At 42.9% G+C, this 18,827-nt stretch overlaps 1 protein-coding gene across 1 annotated transcript in view; it reads right to left on the bottom strand.

The window, feature by feature from the left end:
• The window catches only part of TEX10 (testis expressed 10), a 49,206-nt gene extending 39,899 nt beyond the window's left edge, over positions 1-9,307 (bottom strand). The window contains exons 1-4 of the mRNA XM_055123848.1: positions 9,139-9,307; positions 4,493-4,681; positions 2,657-3,369; positions 2,047-2,290 (exon numbers count right to left, since the gene is read on the bottom strand). Of these exons, the coding sequence (XP_054979823.1) occupies positions 2,047-2,290; positions 2,657-3,369; positions 4,493-4,672 (1,137 nt within the window). The 5' untranslated portion in view covers positions 4,673-4,681; positions 9,139-9,307. The remainder of the gene's footprint in view (positions 1-2,046; positions 2,291-2,656; positions 3,370-4,492; positions 4,682-9,138) is intronic.
• Between the last annotated feature and the right edge of the window lie 9,520 nt (positions 9,308-18,827).

The following is an 18,827-nucleotide window of genomic DNA, read 5'->3' as shown; positions in this document are numbered from 1 at the left end:
GCTGACCCAGCTTTAATCCCCAGCACCCTATATGGGCCCTTGAACCTACCAGGAGTGATCCCTGAACAGAGTCAGGAGCAAGCCCTGAGCACTGCCGGGGTGGCCCAAGGGATGGGGGGGAGGTTGGGGAGGGGAGAGACAGTACAGCAGGCAGGGTGTCTGCCTTGCACATGGTTGACATGAGTTTGATCCTCAACACCCTGGTTCACAAAACACTACCAGGCATCGTGATCCCTGGGTGCAGAGCAAGGAGCACCACATAGTCCTGAGCCACTAGCCCCAAAATAAATAAAAGCTTATGAAGCGAAGCAAGTTTTACTTCGTAAGATCAGACACTACACCAATAAACTCATCAATGCATGTAATGAATCCTAAGACAGAAAAACTAAAAAACAGTAATCAATAAAATGGTATCCCATTTGAGAAAGCAATTTATAAGCATGGCAATGGGGAATTTAAAAAGGGGGGGGGAAATTCACATTAGTTCAATTTCCATAATGCTTTCCAGTAGTTAGCAAAAACTATTTTTAGCATAAGGGAAGTAGTTCAGCAGTAGGGTACTTCCATGCATGTGTGGGCCCTGGATTTGATCTACAGCACTCTCATACTGCACACACACACACACACACCCTACTTTTATTTCACCTTGTTTTATTTCATGTGACTTTTCAAATCTTTTTGTTGTTGTTGTTTCTGGGCCACACACAACGATACTCGGGGTAACTCCTGGCTCTGTACTCAGGAATTACTCCTGGTGGGGCAGGGGGAACAAAAAGGATGCCAGAGATTAAACCCAGGTCAGTCACAAGCAAGGCAAATGCTCTATCGGCTGTACTATCGCTCTGGCCCCCTCATTTTCAACATTAAATAAAACCAAAAAGTTTTACACGTAGGTTAAGCTCAAGAATGCAAACCTAACTAATTAAAAGTCAAACCTAACTAATTAAAAGTCAAAGCTGCCAAGGGGCTGGACTTACAGCATAATAGTAAGGCATCTGTCTTGAATGTGTGAGGCTGTGAATTTGAATCCCAGTTCCATTAACAGAAAAAAGTTCTAAGACTAAATTCTTTCCCAGAGTAGGTACATTTACTCAAGAAGTGTCTTTGACATCAGCTTTTTAGGAGGAAAAAAGCTGCAAAATTAAATTTTCAGGGGCTGGAGCGATCGCACAGTAAGCACTGCCTTGCACAGAGTCAACCTGGGTTTGGTCCCTGCACCCCATAAGGTCCCCAGAGAACTACAAGGAGTGATTCCTGAGACCAGAGCCAGGAGTAACCCTAAGTATTTCCATGTATGGCCCGCAAACCAAAAAATAAAAACCCTAGAAGTATAAATTACATGTATTAATGTTGATTTCTAGGTCTTTTTAATATTTTCCTATTTTATATTCTTCAGCTGTCACATATGTGTGCAGTTTTATTTCCTCTAAAATGTATCAGCGTTAAGGCCAGGGATGTGGCTCAACAGTAAGGCATAAAAACATAGATACACATGCAAATACATAAATAAAACATTGCAGTTGCAAAGCAACTCAAAATTGGTAATGTAATCTTGGTTTTGTTTCATTTCTGCCAAACCTTACAAACTTAACACAAACTGGAAGTAACTTGTAATCCTATAAAATGTCTCCATAAACTAGTATATTCTAGTACAATTCTAGAATTTAGGCTGTTTCTTTGTAATCTGCTACCAGGAATACACTGTCACTACAGTGAATTATAGTCATTAAGAATAAAATCCAGGGGCTGGAGCAATAGCACAGCGGGTAGGGCGTTTGCCTTGCACTCGGCCGACCAGGGTTCAATTCCCAGCATCCCATATGGTCCCCCGAGCACCACCAGGAGTAATTCCTGAGTGCATGAGCCAGGAGTAACCCCTGAGCATCGCCGGGTGTGACCCAAAAAGCAAAAAAAAAAAAAAAAAAGAATAAAATCCAAGTACGTTAAGTTACAAATTTCACTTAAATCACTGAAATGCAGATTTCTAATCTGTTCACTTATGATTAAAGGCAATATAAAGAAAATAAAAAGCACATTAGTTCTCACCAATTTATGGGTTTCATCGTTCTGTTTAGAGAGTTTCCACAGAAGGGAAATAATATTAAGAACTTGCTGCATGACTTGCAATGGTTCACGTTCTATACCATTTCCAACAGAAGCAGCCAGTTGTGGAGGCACAGCTTCAATCCAGCACTCAATTAGCAATGGAATTATTATCTCAATAAATCCTTTCAAGCTTTCGGTAGATGAAAGGCCTTCATCCACACTGCCTAGTCCTCCAACCAGGTACCTAATAAGGAAGGTAAGAATAAAAATATTTCAATAATTTAAAACTATGATTAGTTTACGTTTTAAATATAGGCTACCAGTAAAACAAAATACCATAGTTATAATTATACTGATCAAGAGTAACAAGAAAAATAAAAATAATAAAATAACAAAGCCAAGAGATTATCAGTTTTTACTTCTCCTTAGGCTTTGTGAGAAATGAATAAATACACTTTCAAATGACTCCTCCCATAATTAAGTAAAAGCATGATTAACTATACGAGAACTTTGTAAGACAAGAACATATCTTCCCACTATTAGCCATCAGTGGTCAAAAGTTATCATTCAATACAGGAAAACTGAGTGTGGACATAACTGAAATCCTTACCGTAGCCTGAACTGTGAACTGACATTGGGCTGTGAACCCCCATTTTCATAAACCTGGATGTGTTGCTGGTCGTTGGCAAGTTCCTTCCAGTTGATAAAAATGGAGTTGCTAGTGGCATGGGGATTTTCTTTTTGTTCCTGAAGTCCTTCACTTTCTCTCAACCTACTGGATCCATCTGCCAAGGCCTGAAGGAATTTACTGAGTCTCACTAAGACTTTCAGCCTCCACTGCTGAGAAGTGAGTCTCCGATTAGGGTTTACAGAAAGTATCCAGGATTGGGATCTGTCTCTATTTACAAGTCCTTTGGACAGCTGCTGATGAGAAATAAGTTCTACAAAATTCTTAAGCAATATACTGCTACGGTCAGTAATTAGAGCAGGGTACTGTTCCAGTAGAATGTCCAAAACTTTTAAGGAGTCCTCCTGAATTCCTTCAGTAATGTGTGTCATGGCACTAGAGAGATGGGCACTTACCAAAGGAAAAAATGGAGAAATTTGTTCAGCTCGTATTTTGGGGGCCAGGAATTGAAGAAGTTGAACTGCTGCTAATCGTACATTAGCATCTTTATCTGTAAACACAGCAGTCACTTCACTTAATATATTTGAAAGGTGTGCATCAATTATAAATGGGTATTGAGATAAAAGGTCTTTAAGTCCAAGAAGAGCACTCTGTTTAACCCCAGCATTATAGTGATGCATCTGTGACAGCAAATCCTATAAATAAAAATTTTAATACAAGTGTTAGGTACGTACATCATATCATCTTCAAATAAATGTGCTAAACTGTTCACAGCCTAACATTCCTCATGGAAACTGCTTCAGTATTTTCTAAAAGTTATCTTTTATAAAATCAGACAGAATCTTACCTTTTGGCTTATAAAAGCTATAAGCTATAAGCTTATAAAAGCTGTAAGCTTTTAGCTTAACAAAAACACTACATAATTTTAGGTAAGATTTTCTTTTTGAAATTATCCCATATACAAGCATGTCAACCATCACACTTATAAACTGAACATATTTATTATGAATCTATAAGCAATCTGTTTTGCGTGCAGAACGCCCTGTTCAATCCCAGCACTGCATGGGACACCCAAGCAGTCAGGAACAAACAAAACACAGCCAGAAACAGTCCCTGAGCACCACACGAGGGGGCCCCCAAACTGAAAGAAGTAGGGGTGGGCTCAAAACTGATGGAGATATGACCGTATCTCTTATGAGCTTTATAAAAATAAATGGAGACTGGAAGGATATAAAGGAGTTTAGGTGCTTGCCAACAATCCTGGTTCAAATTCCCAGCAATGTATATGGTCCCCTAGCACTGCCAGGGGTCACTCCAGGAATGGCTCCTGAGCGCCTCCAAGTATGGCCCAACCCTCCCCTCAAAAATGATAGAAAATTGTACATCACAAACAATACATGAAGCCAATCAAAAAATTAAACAATTTCCAGATGAAAAATAATCAAATAAGTTTCCAAGGGAGACATCACCGTGTATTCAATTAACACATTTTGCCGGAGGACCCAAGAAAGATACAGTGATGACAGATTTGGGTAAAAGATAAATCTCAAACTTCAGCCATAAATTAACCCTAAGAATTAATAATGCTTTCTGTAAAAACTACCTTCTAGTGCCAGAGACAGTATAGCAAGGAAGACACCTGCCATGCACACGGCCAAGGCCAATTTGATCCCAAGCACCACCTGAGCAGTCCCCAGAATGAGCCCCGAGCAAAAAGCCAGTAGTATGCCTGAGCACTGCTGAGGCAACCAAATAACCTTCCTTTCCAGATTATTTCAAAGAATATCTCATTTCACCAAAACACTATTTATAATTTACCTTTATGTTAAGTTTTCTGTTATTTGTTGGCATAGTTTCATCCTCTTTGAGTTGCTCAGGTAGATGAATGGTCTTAGTTTTAAAGTTTGTAACAGTGGCATTTTCTAACTTGGGCTTCTTTTTACCAACTTTTAGTTTTACTTTTTGAAAATCATCTTGCCGTTTTCTTTTCTTGGTCATTCTTGACTGCTATAATGAAAAGAATTTTAAAACCAATGAATAAACAGACAAGAACTACAAGAAACAAAACCCCAAGATCCAGTGAGAGCTGTGGTGATTACCATGGAGAAAAGGGGTAAAATGAGAAGAATGAGCAGACAGAATTGTATTTAGTGGTGAATAAAAAAGCAATGGTGACAATTAGGTATGCTAAACTCCTTAAATTCCATTACACTGCAAATCAAAAGATGGTTTCTTCATCAAGCAATGAAAGCACCAAAACTGAGAAAAAGGTAAAAGCCAGAAAAATAAGCTATTTTCTGAATTTTTCATTACTTCAGTATTTATTTCTAAAATTATTACACCAAATCTAACAGTGACTAAGCCAGAAGATCCAAATATTAAATGAAAAGTGCCTTACAAAGTACAAAAAAGAAAGTTTTGTCAAAAGAATTATAAAGAGAAGTCTTTAATAAGTTGTCTTACCATTCACAAATCAAGGCTTTTTAGCAATGAAAGCTTTTGTCAAGCAATGTGCTAAATGGAAACCCTTCAGGGCTGGAGACATAATACAGAGGGTAAGGGGGTTAGCCTTGCATAAGGCCCACTTGGTTCATTCCCCAGCATCCCATATGGTCCCCCAAGCACCACCAGAACTGATTCCTGAGTGCAAAGCCAAGTATTACTCCTGAGTAATTGCCAGGTATGTGGCCTCCCCTCCCCCAAATAAATAGAAAACTTTTAAAGGTCTTCCCCTGCCCACACCACAATTGCAGTGGGATAGCGGAGTGTAGGAAGAAAGCCATCCTGACTTGCTAGAGGTACACCTTATAAATGCTGGGAAATTCTTGTCCTTTACAGATCTGAGGAAAGATCGGCAAAACAAAGTTTAAAAATGAATACTGGGCTGGAGCGATAGCACAGTGGGTAGGGCATTTGCCTTGCACTCGACCAACCCGGGTTCGATTCCCAGCATCCTATATGGTCCCTTGAGCACCACCAGGGGTAATTCCTGAGTGCAGAGCCAAGAGTGACCCCTGTGCATCATTGGGTATGACCCAAAAAGCAAAAAAAATATATAAAAATAAAAATGAATACTACTTAATGTAACCTATAAGAGGAAATGTTTAAAATTACATGGTTGGGGTTGGGGCAATAGGACAACAGGTACGGTGTTTGCCTTGCACACAGCCATTTTGGGTTCAATCCTCCAGCATCCCATATAGTTCCCCAAGTATGGCCAAGAGTAATCCCTAAGTGCAGAGCCTGTAGTAGTCCCTGAGCATTGCTAGGTGTCAAAACGCAAAAAAAAAAAAAAAAAAAAAAAGTTTTAATTAGGAAAAGTAAATTACAATTTCAATAAAAACCTGTAATAGGAAAAGTGTGGCTTGAAAAATGGGCAAACATCAAATACGCAGAAAGGAGAGTCAATGGGCATAAATTTCATGTCCAAGGTGAAGAGCAAGAGTAATCTAGAGCACGGCTTGTGCAGACAAAAATAAAGGTATTAGCATTTTGAACACCAGAAAAATATCAAACTATATAAGAACTGAAAGTCTTTAATAAAATAGGAATAAAAGCAATATAAAAGAAATATGTAGGGGGCAGGAACAGGTACATCAGGTTACGGCAAGCCTTGCCTTGAACTTGAACAACCAGGGTTCAATCCCTGGCACCCAATATGGTTTCCAAACCCTACCAGAAATGTGATCTCTGAGTGGAGAGCCAGGAGTAAGCCCTGAGCACCACTGGGTGTCCCCCCCTCCCCACCCCACAAAATAAAAAAAAATATATAGGGGCTACTATGTTAACTCCATGGTACAGCATATGCATTACATGTATGAGATATCGGGTTCAATACCAAGAAGGGGGAGGCACATCATGTAATTCACAAAAACCGGTTAGGTACTATTGTAATATAACTTGGGCAGAACCCTACTATCCCCGCCGCCCCTCACAACACTCAACCGGGATCCAAACCTTCCAACTTAAAATCTTTTATCTGTGCTGCCTATTCATACTCAGGCCATTAACTTAAGAGTTTTATTTCTCTCCACGATTAAATCATTTCCTGAGTTATGAGGCAGATAAATGAGGAACAAATGAACTCACATTCGCAAAAACAACTCAGAACTATGCCTGGCATGTCATTAAATATAAATATTGTCTCAGTACCAAACCCATTTTCTTGAACTCTGTGGACCAGTGCACATCACACACAGTATTAGATTCATTACATAAACTAGCACTGAATTATTACAAAAAGCATGTATAGAAAATACTAAATCCATTTTAATGATGTGCCTCCAGGTGTCAGGCTACACACACTTGAAGTGACAATGAGAAAAACGGGTGGCAAAATGGCTTGCCTTTTTCACCCAATCCTAAAATTTCATTCCACCCAATCCAATGTAAAAATGCATAACTGGCTTCACATGCTAGGGGAAAAGGCAGCTGGGACAGAGATGGAACCACTAAGTAAATGATACTTGGGGGGCTCTCTCAGGATGGGAGATGTGGGCATAAAACAAGACTATAGACCAGACATGATGGCCACTTACTACCTGTATTGCAAACCATAACACCCCAAAGGAGAGAGAGTAAAAGGGAACGTGCCTGCCACAGACGAAGAGAGCCAAGAAGTGGGGTGGGGGTGGTGGAAAGGATACTGGGAAAATTGGTGGTGGAGAATGGGCACTGGTGGAGGGATGGGTACTGATCATTGAAACGTAATCACGAATTCGTAAGTCTGTAATTGTACCTCAAGGTTATTCATTGGGAAAAAAAAAAAAGAATAAGCTGAGGCTGGAGAGACTGCGCAGTGGGTAAGGTGCTCTTGTACACCACCAACCCAGGATCTATCCCCAAATCCCCATATGGTCAGTCCCCCGAGATCACCAGGAGTGATCCTCAGCTCAATGTAGAGCCAGGAGTAAGCCCTGAGCACTGCTGGATGTGGCCCAAGAGTCAAAACATTAATCAAGTTTAAGTGCGCGTGTAAAACCTGAGAGAAGGCCCTAATGCTCTACACTCCAGGCCTCTTTTAATACAAAACCGTTTTTCACTAAACCAACTCACTCTGTGAGACTCCCTACAATTTCATTACTAGCTAATTAATAAAAGGCAAGGGGAAAGGGAGTACAGGATAGCCTGGAAGACAGAATCCTCACCCCACCTCCCAGCTCCCAATTCTTTTGCACTGCTCTTTAGCCTCCAATCGCCGAACAGGTGGTGGTCCCACAGTCCATTCGTCTGGCTCATCATGCCCTATCATGCGTCACTTTTTACCAGATGCTGTTGTATCTTAGGACAACCAGAGCTGAACAGAACGGCCAGCCCTGACTTCTACAGCTGCTAAAGATCATGCTGGTACACCGAGAACCGTCTTTTAATACTAGGAAGCAAAAAAAAAAAAAAAAATCCCGTTTTCTTCACGTTCAAGACGAAGGGCTCCACGGTAGGGCACATCAGGGCGTCCGACGGTGCCAACAGCTGCAGATGCCAGGATCAAAAAGCAGGGCCTCCCTCTGGCTCACCTCCCCCCACCCCCACCCCGCGCTAGGACCCCTTTCACAAGAAACCCCGGGGCGCGCCATCCCGCAGAAACCTCAAGCCTTCCAATCCAGCAGGTCCCCCCCACACCCCCGCCCCGACCCCCGCGCCTGGCTCATCCCAACAAAAGGAAAGATCTTAGAGCATCAGGGCTGCGACCCCGCCGCCTTTCGGCTTCTCCTGCCTTGCTACCTCCCCGAGAAGCCCACTTCTCGCCGCCCGCCCCCCACCCCGGACCCCACCGACGATTCCCCACCGATGAATTACGGAGCCGCCCGTGCGCTCGGCCATTCCCCACTCCCGCTCGCAGCCCTGCGGCTCCGGAGTTCTCCAAACTCCGCGGGAGGCACCAGGAACAAGACCCCCCCCCCCAGCCGCCACAGGCACCAGGAGCGGGCCCCAATGATGTCCAGCAGGTAGGAGAAGCTCGCCAGCGCGGACGCGGGTTCCGTACCCGGCCCACACCTGGGCCGCGAGCGGCGGCCGCGCAGGGGAGAGGGGGATGGGGGGGACGGCGGCTCCTCCCGGCCACACCTCCGGGCCCGGTTTCGGTCCAGCAGCATCCCACCGGGACGGGAGTGAAGAAACCATGGGGGGAGGGGGGCGGCGGCGACGCTGACCACGGCGGAGGGACGCGAGCCCCCAGCCGCCGAAACCGCGCCAAGCCGCCCAGTCACCCGGGCCGCTTCCAACGCCCACGCCCCGCCCCCTCCTCGAGACCCTCTCCGCCGCCCCCTAGCCGGATCTGCGGTTTCCACGTCCCCCACCCTCTCCTCGGCGCCAGCCCCACCCACCCCCCCACCCCGGGGGGAAAAGCGGCGCAGAGCGGCCCCGGCCCGCCACACGCTCGCTCGCTTGGGCCGCGCGCCGGGGGCCGACGGCCCCGCGCGCCCTCCCGCGCCGCTGAAGGGCCCGGCGGGACGGCAGCCGCTCACCTGAGGAGCCCGGCGCGCCGACGCCGAGGGGAAGAGGGTGCGAGCACTCACGCCCCGGCGGGCCCCGGGCAGCGCGCGCCACCGGCCGCAGCCTCCGGCTCCCACGGCGTGTTTTCAAATCGCCTGGTCCCTCACGCGGCCGCGTCTCCTTCCGCCGCCCGGAAATCAGGGCTCCTCCCCCCGCCGCGCCGCGCTCACGTGACCGCGGGCCGCCGCCGCGCGCAGCCCCGGGAGGCGGAGGCGGGAGCGCTCGGCCCCGCCCTCCGGGGGGAGGGGCTTCCGCGCCGGAAGTGCTTGGGGCTCGGGCGGGTTCTACGCGAGGATCTAGCGTGACTTCGCTTGGGAACTTGACCCTGGGAACCTGCCCTGCATGCCCGGTGTCCGAGGGTGTCGCTCTGGTTACAGCTGGGGGAAAGGAAAAGCCTTTCCTTCTCTTCCTTCTCTTCCTTCTCTTCCCTCCCCCTCCCGCCCCGGTCCCCCGGCTGGACCATGGTTCCTAAGACTGAGAATCACTTGCAAAAGAACAGTTTGTCTGAACTGAGGAAGGAGAAAGCTCTGGCAAGGACAGAGTGTCCCGGGGTGGATGGGACAATCCTTTCCTACTAGAAATGAGAGCTAGGAGGAAAAGCTTCAATGTAGCGACCCGGCGCACAGCCAGGCATAAGCCCTGAGCACTAACAGGTGTGGCACAAACCATCCCCTACCCCCTCTCTCCCACATCCCACACACACCCATTAAGTTTCAGTTTAGCTTTAGTCTTACAATCCTAGAAACCTGTCTTTCTTGTTAAGTGACATCCCTATTTGACACCAGCATGTATTCTTTTTTGAACTGTAAAGAAATGGATTTTTATTTTCCTTATTTATCATTGTACATCCCATTACTACCTCTCACACACACATAAATTGTTCTTGTAATATGATCCGTCACCGTTAATTTATAGTTTTAGAAGCGGAGGATTGGGTATATAAAAATTTCTTTTTTGCGTACTTAGGCAAGAGAAATTTGCTTTATTGTATCGTTTCAAAGCTTCCAAGGCTCAAAAGCAACATCTTTATAACTTTTAAATCTTAGTAGATTTTTTTCTTGGTATCACTGTACCACTGTCATCCTGTTGTTCATGGATTTATCAAGTGGGTGCCAGTAATGTCTCCATTCATCCCAGCCCTGAGATTTTAGCAGCCTCTCCTTACTCGTCTTTCCCAATGATTAGAGGCTTCTTTCAGGGTCAGGGGGAGCTTGACAGCCTCTGCCTTATTTTTTTATTAATGTTACTATCACTAAATCTAAATTTTGTATTTTGACTGTCTTCCACGTGGCCCTCAGAAAATAGCAACAAGTTCTCATATAAACAAATTTTATGTTCACACTACTCAGAAAAATAAATGCATGAACAAATGAAACATATATAGATAAATCTCATACATTTGATCGAAATATGTACTACACATGTGTGCTAAAGAAACACGTTCTAAAATACACATATGGTTCATATATGAATTTCAACAAAATTAGCAAAACTAATTTTTAAATTAATTTTTGGAAACTGAATGGTGATTACTCCCTATAGGGTAAGAAGGAGTAACTTGAAAGGTGTACAAAGGAACTTCTGGGTGACAGAAGAGTCTGTGCTTCCAAAGGACTATTGTTATGCAGGTCTAATTCATTTGTTAAACTTCATTAAGCCAGGGCCAGAGCGACAATACAGCAGATTGGGCTTTTGCCTTGCCCACAGCCAGCCCAGGATGGATCCCTGGCATCCTATACGTTCCCCTGGGTACCATTAGGAGTAATTCCTGAGTACAGTCAGGAGTAACCCCAAAAGAAAGCCTAAATAAATAAATAAAACTCATTAATCCATCCTGCCCACTCAGCAGGCTCTCCGTAGCGTGTTCAATATGCCAAATACAGTAACAATGATGGGTCTCATTCCCCTTACCCTGAAAGAGCCTCCAATGTGGCACCACTGGGAAGAACAATTAAAGAGAGGCTGCTAAAATCTCAGGGCTAGGAAGAATGGAGATGTTACTGCTCAAGCAAATTAATGATCAGTGGGATGACAGTGATACAGTGTGATACATTAAACCATATTCTTTTTGTTGTTGTTTTTGAGCCACACCCAGAAGAGTTCAGGTGCTGTTCCTGACTCAGTGATGAGGGGTAAATCATAGTCTTCAGGTCTGGGCAGGCATTTTACTATTTTATTTTATTTCATTTTTTATATATATTTCTTCTTGCTTTTTGGATCACACCTGGCTCTGTACTCAGGAATTACCTCTGGCAGTGCTCAGGGGACCATATGGGATGCTGGGAATCAAACCTGGGTCAGTTGCATGCAAGGCAAATGCCCTACCCACTGTGCTATCGCTCCAGCCCCTTTTACTATTTTAAAAACTACAAGTAATATCTTCTGCCAGAGCGTTAGTACAGTGGATAAGGCACTTGCCTTGCACACAGCTGACCCAAGTTTGATCCCTGGCATCCCATGTGGCCCCCTGAGCACCACCAGAAGTAATTCCTGACTGCAGATACAGGAATAACCCCTAAGCATCGCTGGGAGTACACCCCCCCAAAATTTCTGGGTTCATGGTATACTTTTCTATTTCATCTCCTCATAAAAACTGCTCATTTAATTGTTTTGATCATTTCGCCTATGCCAAGCAGCTTTTTATTTAATCTTATTTATAAATACAGTTTTATTAAAGATTTCTTTGTTATAAGCTCTCTTGTAAACTAATTGTAAGTCTATTATATTGCAATGTACTTTGTATATCTAGGAGACATGGGACCAGAGAGATGGTTTAGCGGATAGGGCATTTGCCATGCAAACAGCCCACCCAGATTCAATCCCTGGCATCCCATATGGTCTCTAGAGCCTGCCAGGTGTGATCCCTGAGTGCAGAACCAAGAGTAAGTCCTGAGCACTGCTGGGTGTGGCCCAAAAAACAACAACAACAAAAGAAGTAATGTAACCAAGTTCACCCAATTCATAACAGCTTTGACTGGGTATAGAAGTCATATTTTCCTTTGAATTTCTGACTCAGTTTTTACAACTAAAACAAAAATGCTAATGAAAGTTAATTATTGATGCTACTTTAAAAAATTTAGTATTTTCAGTACAATTTCAGACTATTGATTTCAGAATTGAGGTAATAAATGGATATGGTTTTAAGCCACTAATTTTGTGGTACTGTATTTTAGGAGTAATGGAAAGAGCATGAATGAATCCAGAAAGATAGTACAGGGGATGCTTGCCACACATGCTGCTGACCTCAGTTTGATCCCCAGTACTTCTTATAGTTAAGCCCACCCCATCACTGCCAGGAGTGACCCCTGAGCACAGAGTTAGGAGTAAGCCCTAAGCACTACAGGGGGTAGCCCCAAAACTAAAATAAACAAAACCAAACAGAAAACAGATATTTTGCTCTTCTGGCCAGAATCACTCACAATCAAAGCACTTTGCATGCAAGGTGACCTGGAAATTTCAAAATATCTAGTTCCACGCAATACGCACATTAAATGTTAAATACATTTTTTCAAAAAAATAAAAATGGGGGCTGTAGCAATAGCACAGCGCATAGGGCATTTGCCTTGCACGCGGCCGACCCGGGTTCGATTCCCAGCATCCCGTATGGTCCCCTGAGCACCGCCAGGGGTAATTCCTGAGTGCAGAGCCAGGAGTAACCCCCTAAAAATTAAAAAATAAAAATAAAAATGTTTTCCTGAAGGATGTTTGTTGGGTGGGAACAGAAAGCAACTCATATTAAAATTTTTTTGCTGTTGGGGGCTGGAGTGATAGTACAGCGGGTAGGGCATTTGCCTTGCACACAGCCAACCCAGGTTCAATTCCCAGCATCCCATATGGTCCCCTGAGCACTGCCAGGAGTAATTCCTGAGTGCAGAGCCAGGAGTGACCCCTGGACATCGCCAGGTGTGACCCAAAAAGCCAAAAAAAAATATTTCTTGCTGTAAGTGTACAAAAGGAAACCTCAAGGGCCATCAGCATAGAAAATGAACTTGCCTATTCCACAAAGAAACATGAATCAGATAGCATTCCTGGAAAAGGTTTCCCTCACACTTTCAAGCAAAATCAGAGTGAAAATAAGCATTAAAAAATAGGTGACGTTGGGTTGGAACAATAGTACAAGAGATAGGGTACTTGCCTTGCGTTTAGCAGAGCTGGGATTTTAGCAGAGCGATCCCCAGCATCGAATATGGTCCCCTGAGCACCACCACAAGTGATTCGTAAGTGCAGAGCCAAGAGTAACCTCTGAGTACCCTGGATGTGGCCCCCCCAAACCAAAACAAAACAAATTTTAAATAGTGTTTTAAAAGTCCAAAGTGATAGTCAACAGGTAGGGCATTTACCTTGCACTGCCCAAGCATCCAGTATGGTACCCTGAATGCTGACAGGAGTAACTCCTGAGTGCAGAGCCAGGAGTAAGCCCTGAGCATTGCCTGGGGTAATCCGCTCACCCCAAAAATATATATAATGTCACTGCTTTAAGAATGGAAAAGATTTTATTACTGGTATGACAAAATCCCATAATGACCAGTTAGGACCACATCCCACAGGGAAGTTGATACCACAGTTAGATGCACTTAGCACAAGCATCCCCATCTTGAACCTATTTTCTTATTGTAATACAATAAATAATCCAAAGATCACTCTATCACTGTCATCCCATTGCTCATCGATTTGCTCGAGCAGGCACCAGAAACATCTCCATTGTGAGACTTGTTGTTACTGTTCTTGGTATATCGAATACCCCATGGCTAGCTTGCCAGGCTCTGCTGTGCAGGCAAGATACTCTTGGTAGCCTGCTGGGCTCTCTTAGAGGGGCAGAGGAAATGAACCAAGGTTGGCCGCGTGCAAGGCAAACGCCCTACTCGCTGTGCTATCGCTCCAGCCCCAACCCAAAGATATAATTAAAAATTTGTGGGTAGTTGAGGGTTTGGCCACAACTGGCTTTTCTCAACGCTTACCCTGGCACTATGCGCAGGGATCACTCCTGGTGGGCTCCTGGGACCGTAAGTGGTGCTTGGATTGGCTATTGCCCACTGTACTATCTCTCTGACCCCTCAAAAGTAAAATCCTAATTCTGCCTTCCTTCATCAACTGGTGTGAATAATAAAATCACATTAAAATGGAATTGGAGAAAGGATTGGAGAAAGGATCCCTGGTCTTTTGCCTGCAATTTTCCTCAGTTTGGGGTTCAATTATTGCTGCACTTGTAAGTCTAGTTCACTTCTTCTCTTACCCGGGAATTAATTAAATTATGTTCCCTTCAACCTGAATCATGCTGGAGAGATGGAAATCTGGGTGGTAATCATAGACATACTCAATTCTTGCTGAACTCGTACTTTTTCAAATAAGACAAAAATAGACCGTATTTAATAAGAAAAGTTCAATGTAACACAAAAGAAAAGATGGACGTTGATATTTCCAGAAGTAGGTACTTTGTGCCAAACTTCATGGGAACGTTTATTTCAATATCAAGAATTATTAAGTGTGTTACTGGTGGTGGGGGGAAGCAAAGTTTGTTACCAAAATATCACTTTGGGGCATAAAGATTAATGGCATATGACTGAAGTCAACATTTGATTTGTTTCCAAAGTTTGTAGATAAGGTATTGAGGAAATATTGTGTTAAGTTTGTTTCTAATTAGCTTAGAAAATCGTTAGGTTCTAAATGGTTACAGTATTTGGAATCAGTTACAAATGTTTATCATTTTAATAACAAGGTGAAATTGCTGGACTTAGTTAAACTGGGGGGTTTAAGTTGGCTTTATAAAATGACATTTAGAGGTTTATGTGTGAAGAAGTAGATACCTTTTATGTGTTATGTTGTACCCTGTGTCCCTGTTTAAAACACTCTTGGTAATTTAATAACTTTGAATTCTTGGAGTGATAGCACAGAGGGTAGGGCATTTGCCTTGCACGCAGCCGACTGGGGTTTGATTCCTCCACCCCTCTCGGAGAGCCCAGCAAGCTACCAAGAGTATCCCACCCACACGGCAGAGCCTGGCAAGCTAGCCGTGGCATATTCCATATGCCAAAACAGTAACAACAAGTCTCACAATGGAGATGTTATTGGTGCCCATTCGAGCAAATCTATGAGCAACAGGATGACAGTGATACAGTGATACATGTTTTTTTTTAATTCTGTTTTTATGCCATACACAGCTATGCTTAGGGCTTACTCCTGGCTCTGCACTCAGGAATCACTCATAGTGGGGCACAGCAAAACGTAAGGGGTGCTGGGGATTGTACCTGGGTGAGCCACATGTAAGGAAACTACCTTACCTGCTGTATTATCTCTTCAACGCTGCAAGTTTGTTTGGTCTTTAGCTATAAAAATATATGCAGTTCTTAATTTAAAAGAGGGAATTTATTTTTAAGAAGGAGCAGATGAAGGGAAAGCTCTGAAAACTTTTGACAGTTACCATTTTATGAGACATCTACATGTATAATGAGAAAATCTCTACTTAGGAAAAATGTTTTAAAACTCATCATCATGACACCTTTTTTTTTCTTTTCCTTTTTCTTTCTTTTTTTTTTTATTACTCCTGGCGGTGCTTGGGGGACTATATGGGATGCCAGGGATTGAATCCAGGTCAGCTACATGCAAGGCAAATGCCCTACCTGCTGTACTATCATTCTGGCCCTCTTAATGACAGTTTTCTGAACTAACTTTTCTTGCAAAATAAACTTATCTATTAAGTTTACTTTAAATTTTAGTTTTAATTTTAATTTTTTTAACTACTTAAAAAGTTTCATTTATTTATAGTCAACACCAGAAGTATCCAGTATTGGTTTGTTTTGTTTTTTGCTTTTTGCTTTTTGGGTCACACCCAGCGACGCACAGGAGTTAATCCTGGCTCTGCACTCAGGAATTACTCCTGGCGGTGCTCAGGGGACCCTATGGGATGCTGGGAATCGAACACGGGTCAGCTGAGTGCAAGGCAAATGCCCTATCTGATGTGCTATCGCTCAAGTCCCAGAAGTAACCAGTATTGGGCTACTCCCAGCTTTGCTCATGGGATCTCTCCTGGCAGTGCTCAGAAACCAGGCAGTGCTAAAGCCGATGCTGTTTTAAAATGAATTTTAACAGCAAAACCACAAGTCCTCAGTTAACATGATTTTATCCAATGTATTTTAATAATGCTGAAAGGTATGGGGGAAGTACACTCACTGATAATTGAAAGAAAAGACATTATTCAAGGAACTGGTTTCCTCATATATTGTTTTGTTTAAGTTCATATTTCCAAAGAACTTATTGACAATGGTAAATGAAGTCTGGTAAATAGTAAATGGTAAAGGTAAATAAATTATCTCTTACCACTTCTCTCTATACTTTTCTGTCAAGTGCCTGTATCACTGTAGCACTGTTGTCCGGTTGTTCATCGATTTGCTAGAGCGGGCGCCAGTAATGTCTCCACGGTGAGACTTGTTGTTACTGCTTTTGGCATATTGAATATGTTACGGGAAGCTTGCCAGGCTCTGCTGTGCTGTTTGGATACTCTTTGTAGCTTGTCAGGCTCTCCGAGAGAGGTGGAGGAACCAAACCCGGTTTGGCTGCTTACAAGGCAAATGCCCTACCCAATGTGCTATCGCTCCAGTCCCATCACATGCCTAATGCAAGCAAATCATGTATCAGCCCACATTCTTTCAATTAAGCCCAAGTCAGAGCTCATATTCTTCACAGATCAACACACTCAATAATTAGCTTACCAAAGGAGATGGACAGATACAGAATGATGTCTTTGGTGTGTGGAATATAAAGAAATATAGTGAGGAAGTAACAGATAGCCAAAGTCAACAGAACCTAAGAACTGGTCTACAGAACTTAACTTACCTTGGTGGAAGAAGAGGGAGAGATAGGCTGGGTGGGGAAGATATTCTGGTGGAGGGTAGGGTGTTGGAACATTATATACATGAAACCCCATCATTTACAGTATGGTAAGTCACAGAGCTTAAAAAAAAATTTAGAGGCTGGAACAATAGCAGGTGGATAGGGTGTTTGCCTGGCAAGCGGCTGACCCGGGTTCAATTTCCAGCATATGGTCCCTGAGTACTGCCAGGAGTAATTCCTGAGTACATGAGCCAGGAGTAACCCCTGTGCATCGCCAGGTGTGACCCAAAAATAAAAATAAAAATAAATAAAAATTTAGTAAAAAAAGTTTTAAAGCAACAAAAATAGTCTTACACAAGTACACCTGTGCACTGTCTAGAAAAATACTAAAATAAAAAATATATACATCAAACTTTTTCAGCATATATGTGGCTTTTTTAGCACACACACTGTATATGTATATGTCAGACTTTTTCTTTACTTACCAATGTGTCTTAGTATAGGAAAAGTCACCAAGAAATAGCAAATTGAGAAGAATTACCACTGCTGATAACTTCATTACATTATCTAAGGGTTTCTGGTAAAATTCTCTAGATATTAAGCCTGAAACAAGACACTATACACACGTGGTTTACTGAGGGAGTGTTTCCAGGACAAAGGAAGTGAGTAAGTGCAGAGAAGACAGAAGTAGCTAAGCGAGGATGCTCACTTATTCTATTTCAACATATCGCGATAGAGGTACTGCAAAGAGCCAGCTGCTTTGTGGTTCTGTGGGTCAATCGTTGACTCTGGGTATTACCTTGAGATGACAATGAAAACCAACAGAGAGCACATGCAACCCTTACCCAAAGAAGATAACCTCAAGTTCCGTCAGTTCTGAATCTAGGAGCATAGACACTTTGTGCATAATCTCGTTAAGGAGCTTCTTTCCTCGTTTCCAATGGATAACCCAACAATTGAATATTTACTTCTTTTATTTTTACAATTTTTTATTGAAGTACCATGATTTGCAGTACTCTTAATGATCTTTTGATGTGTACATAGTTCCAATACCACATCCATCACCAGAGTACCCACTTCTCTCTACCAATATCCAAGACTCCTCCCATCCCCTACCCCAGGTAAATTCAGTTCACTAGACAAACTATCCAGTTCTGATCACTTTAGTCATTTGTCATTTATTTACTATGTTTCTTTATATTCCACATATGAGACAGTTCTCTTTTTGATCAAGGAGGTGATGACAGCTACACATATATAATGAATAATGCTAAACTCCTGAAATTCCACAAAATTATTAATCAATGATGAGTTAATAAAACAATTTTCAAAAACTTAATATTTTAGGTATATATGTCTAAAAATTAAAAGTACACATAATTCTGTACTTATATATTAAAAAATTTGTAAGAATTAGACACATCTGGGGGGCAAAACAACAGTATAGCTGGTACGGTGCTTGCCTTGCATACTGCTGACCCAGATTCAATCTTGTATCCCATACGAATTCCTGACACCACCAGGAATGATCCCTAAACCCAGAGTCAGGAGGAAGCCCTAAGCACTGCCAGGAGCCTCAAATCCTCCTTCCCAAATAGATAAATCCTAAAAGTACACTATTTTGTATGAATAAAGAGAAGAGAATTTATTTTGGAACCATAAAATGGATGGGATTACTCCTGACTTTGTATTCAGGGCTCTTTCTTCTGAGACTTGGGGACTGAATGTGGTGCTAGGGATCAAACTTCAGGTTAGCTTTGTGCTTGGCAAGTGCCCTACCCACTGTACTATCTATCTCTCCAGTCCTGGAGAGGAATTTGTTTTTCAATTTAGA

Source organism: Sorex araneus, chromosome 1, assembly GCF_027595985.1.
Source record: "Sorex araneus isolate mSorAra2 chromosome 1, mSorAra2.pri, whole genome shotgun sequence".
In the NCBI taxonomy this organism is placed as follows: Eukaryota; Metazoa; Chordata; class Mammalia; order Eulipotyphla; family Soricidae; genus Sorex; species Sorex araneus.
Note: the sequence above shows the minus strand (reverse complement) of the source record. Positions and strands in the feature narration are given on the sequence as shown.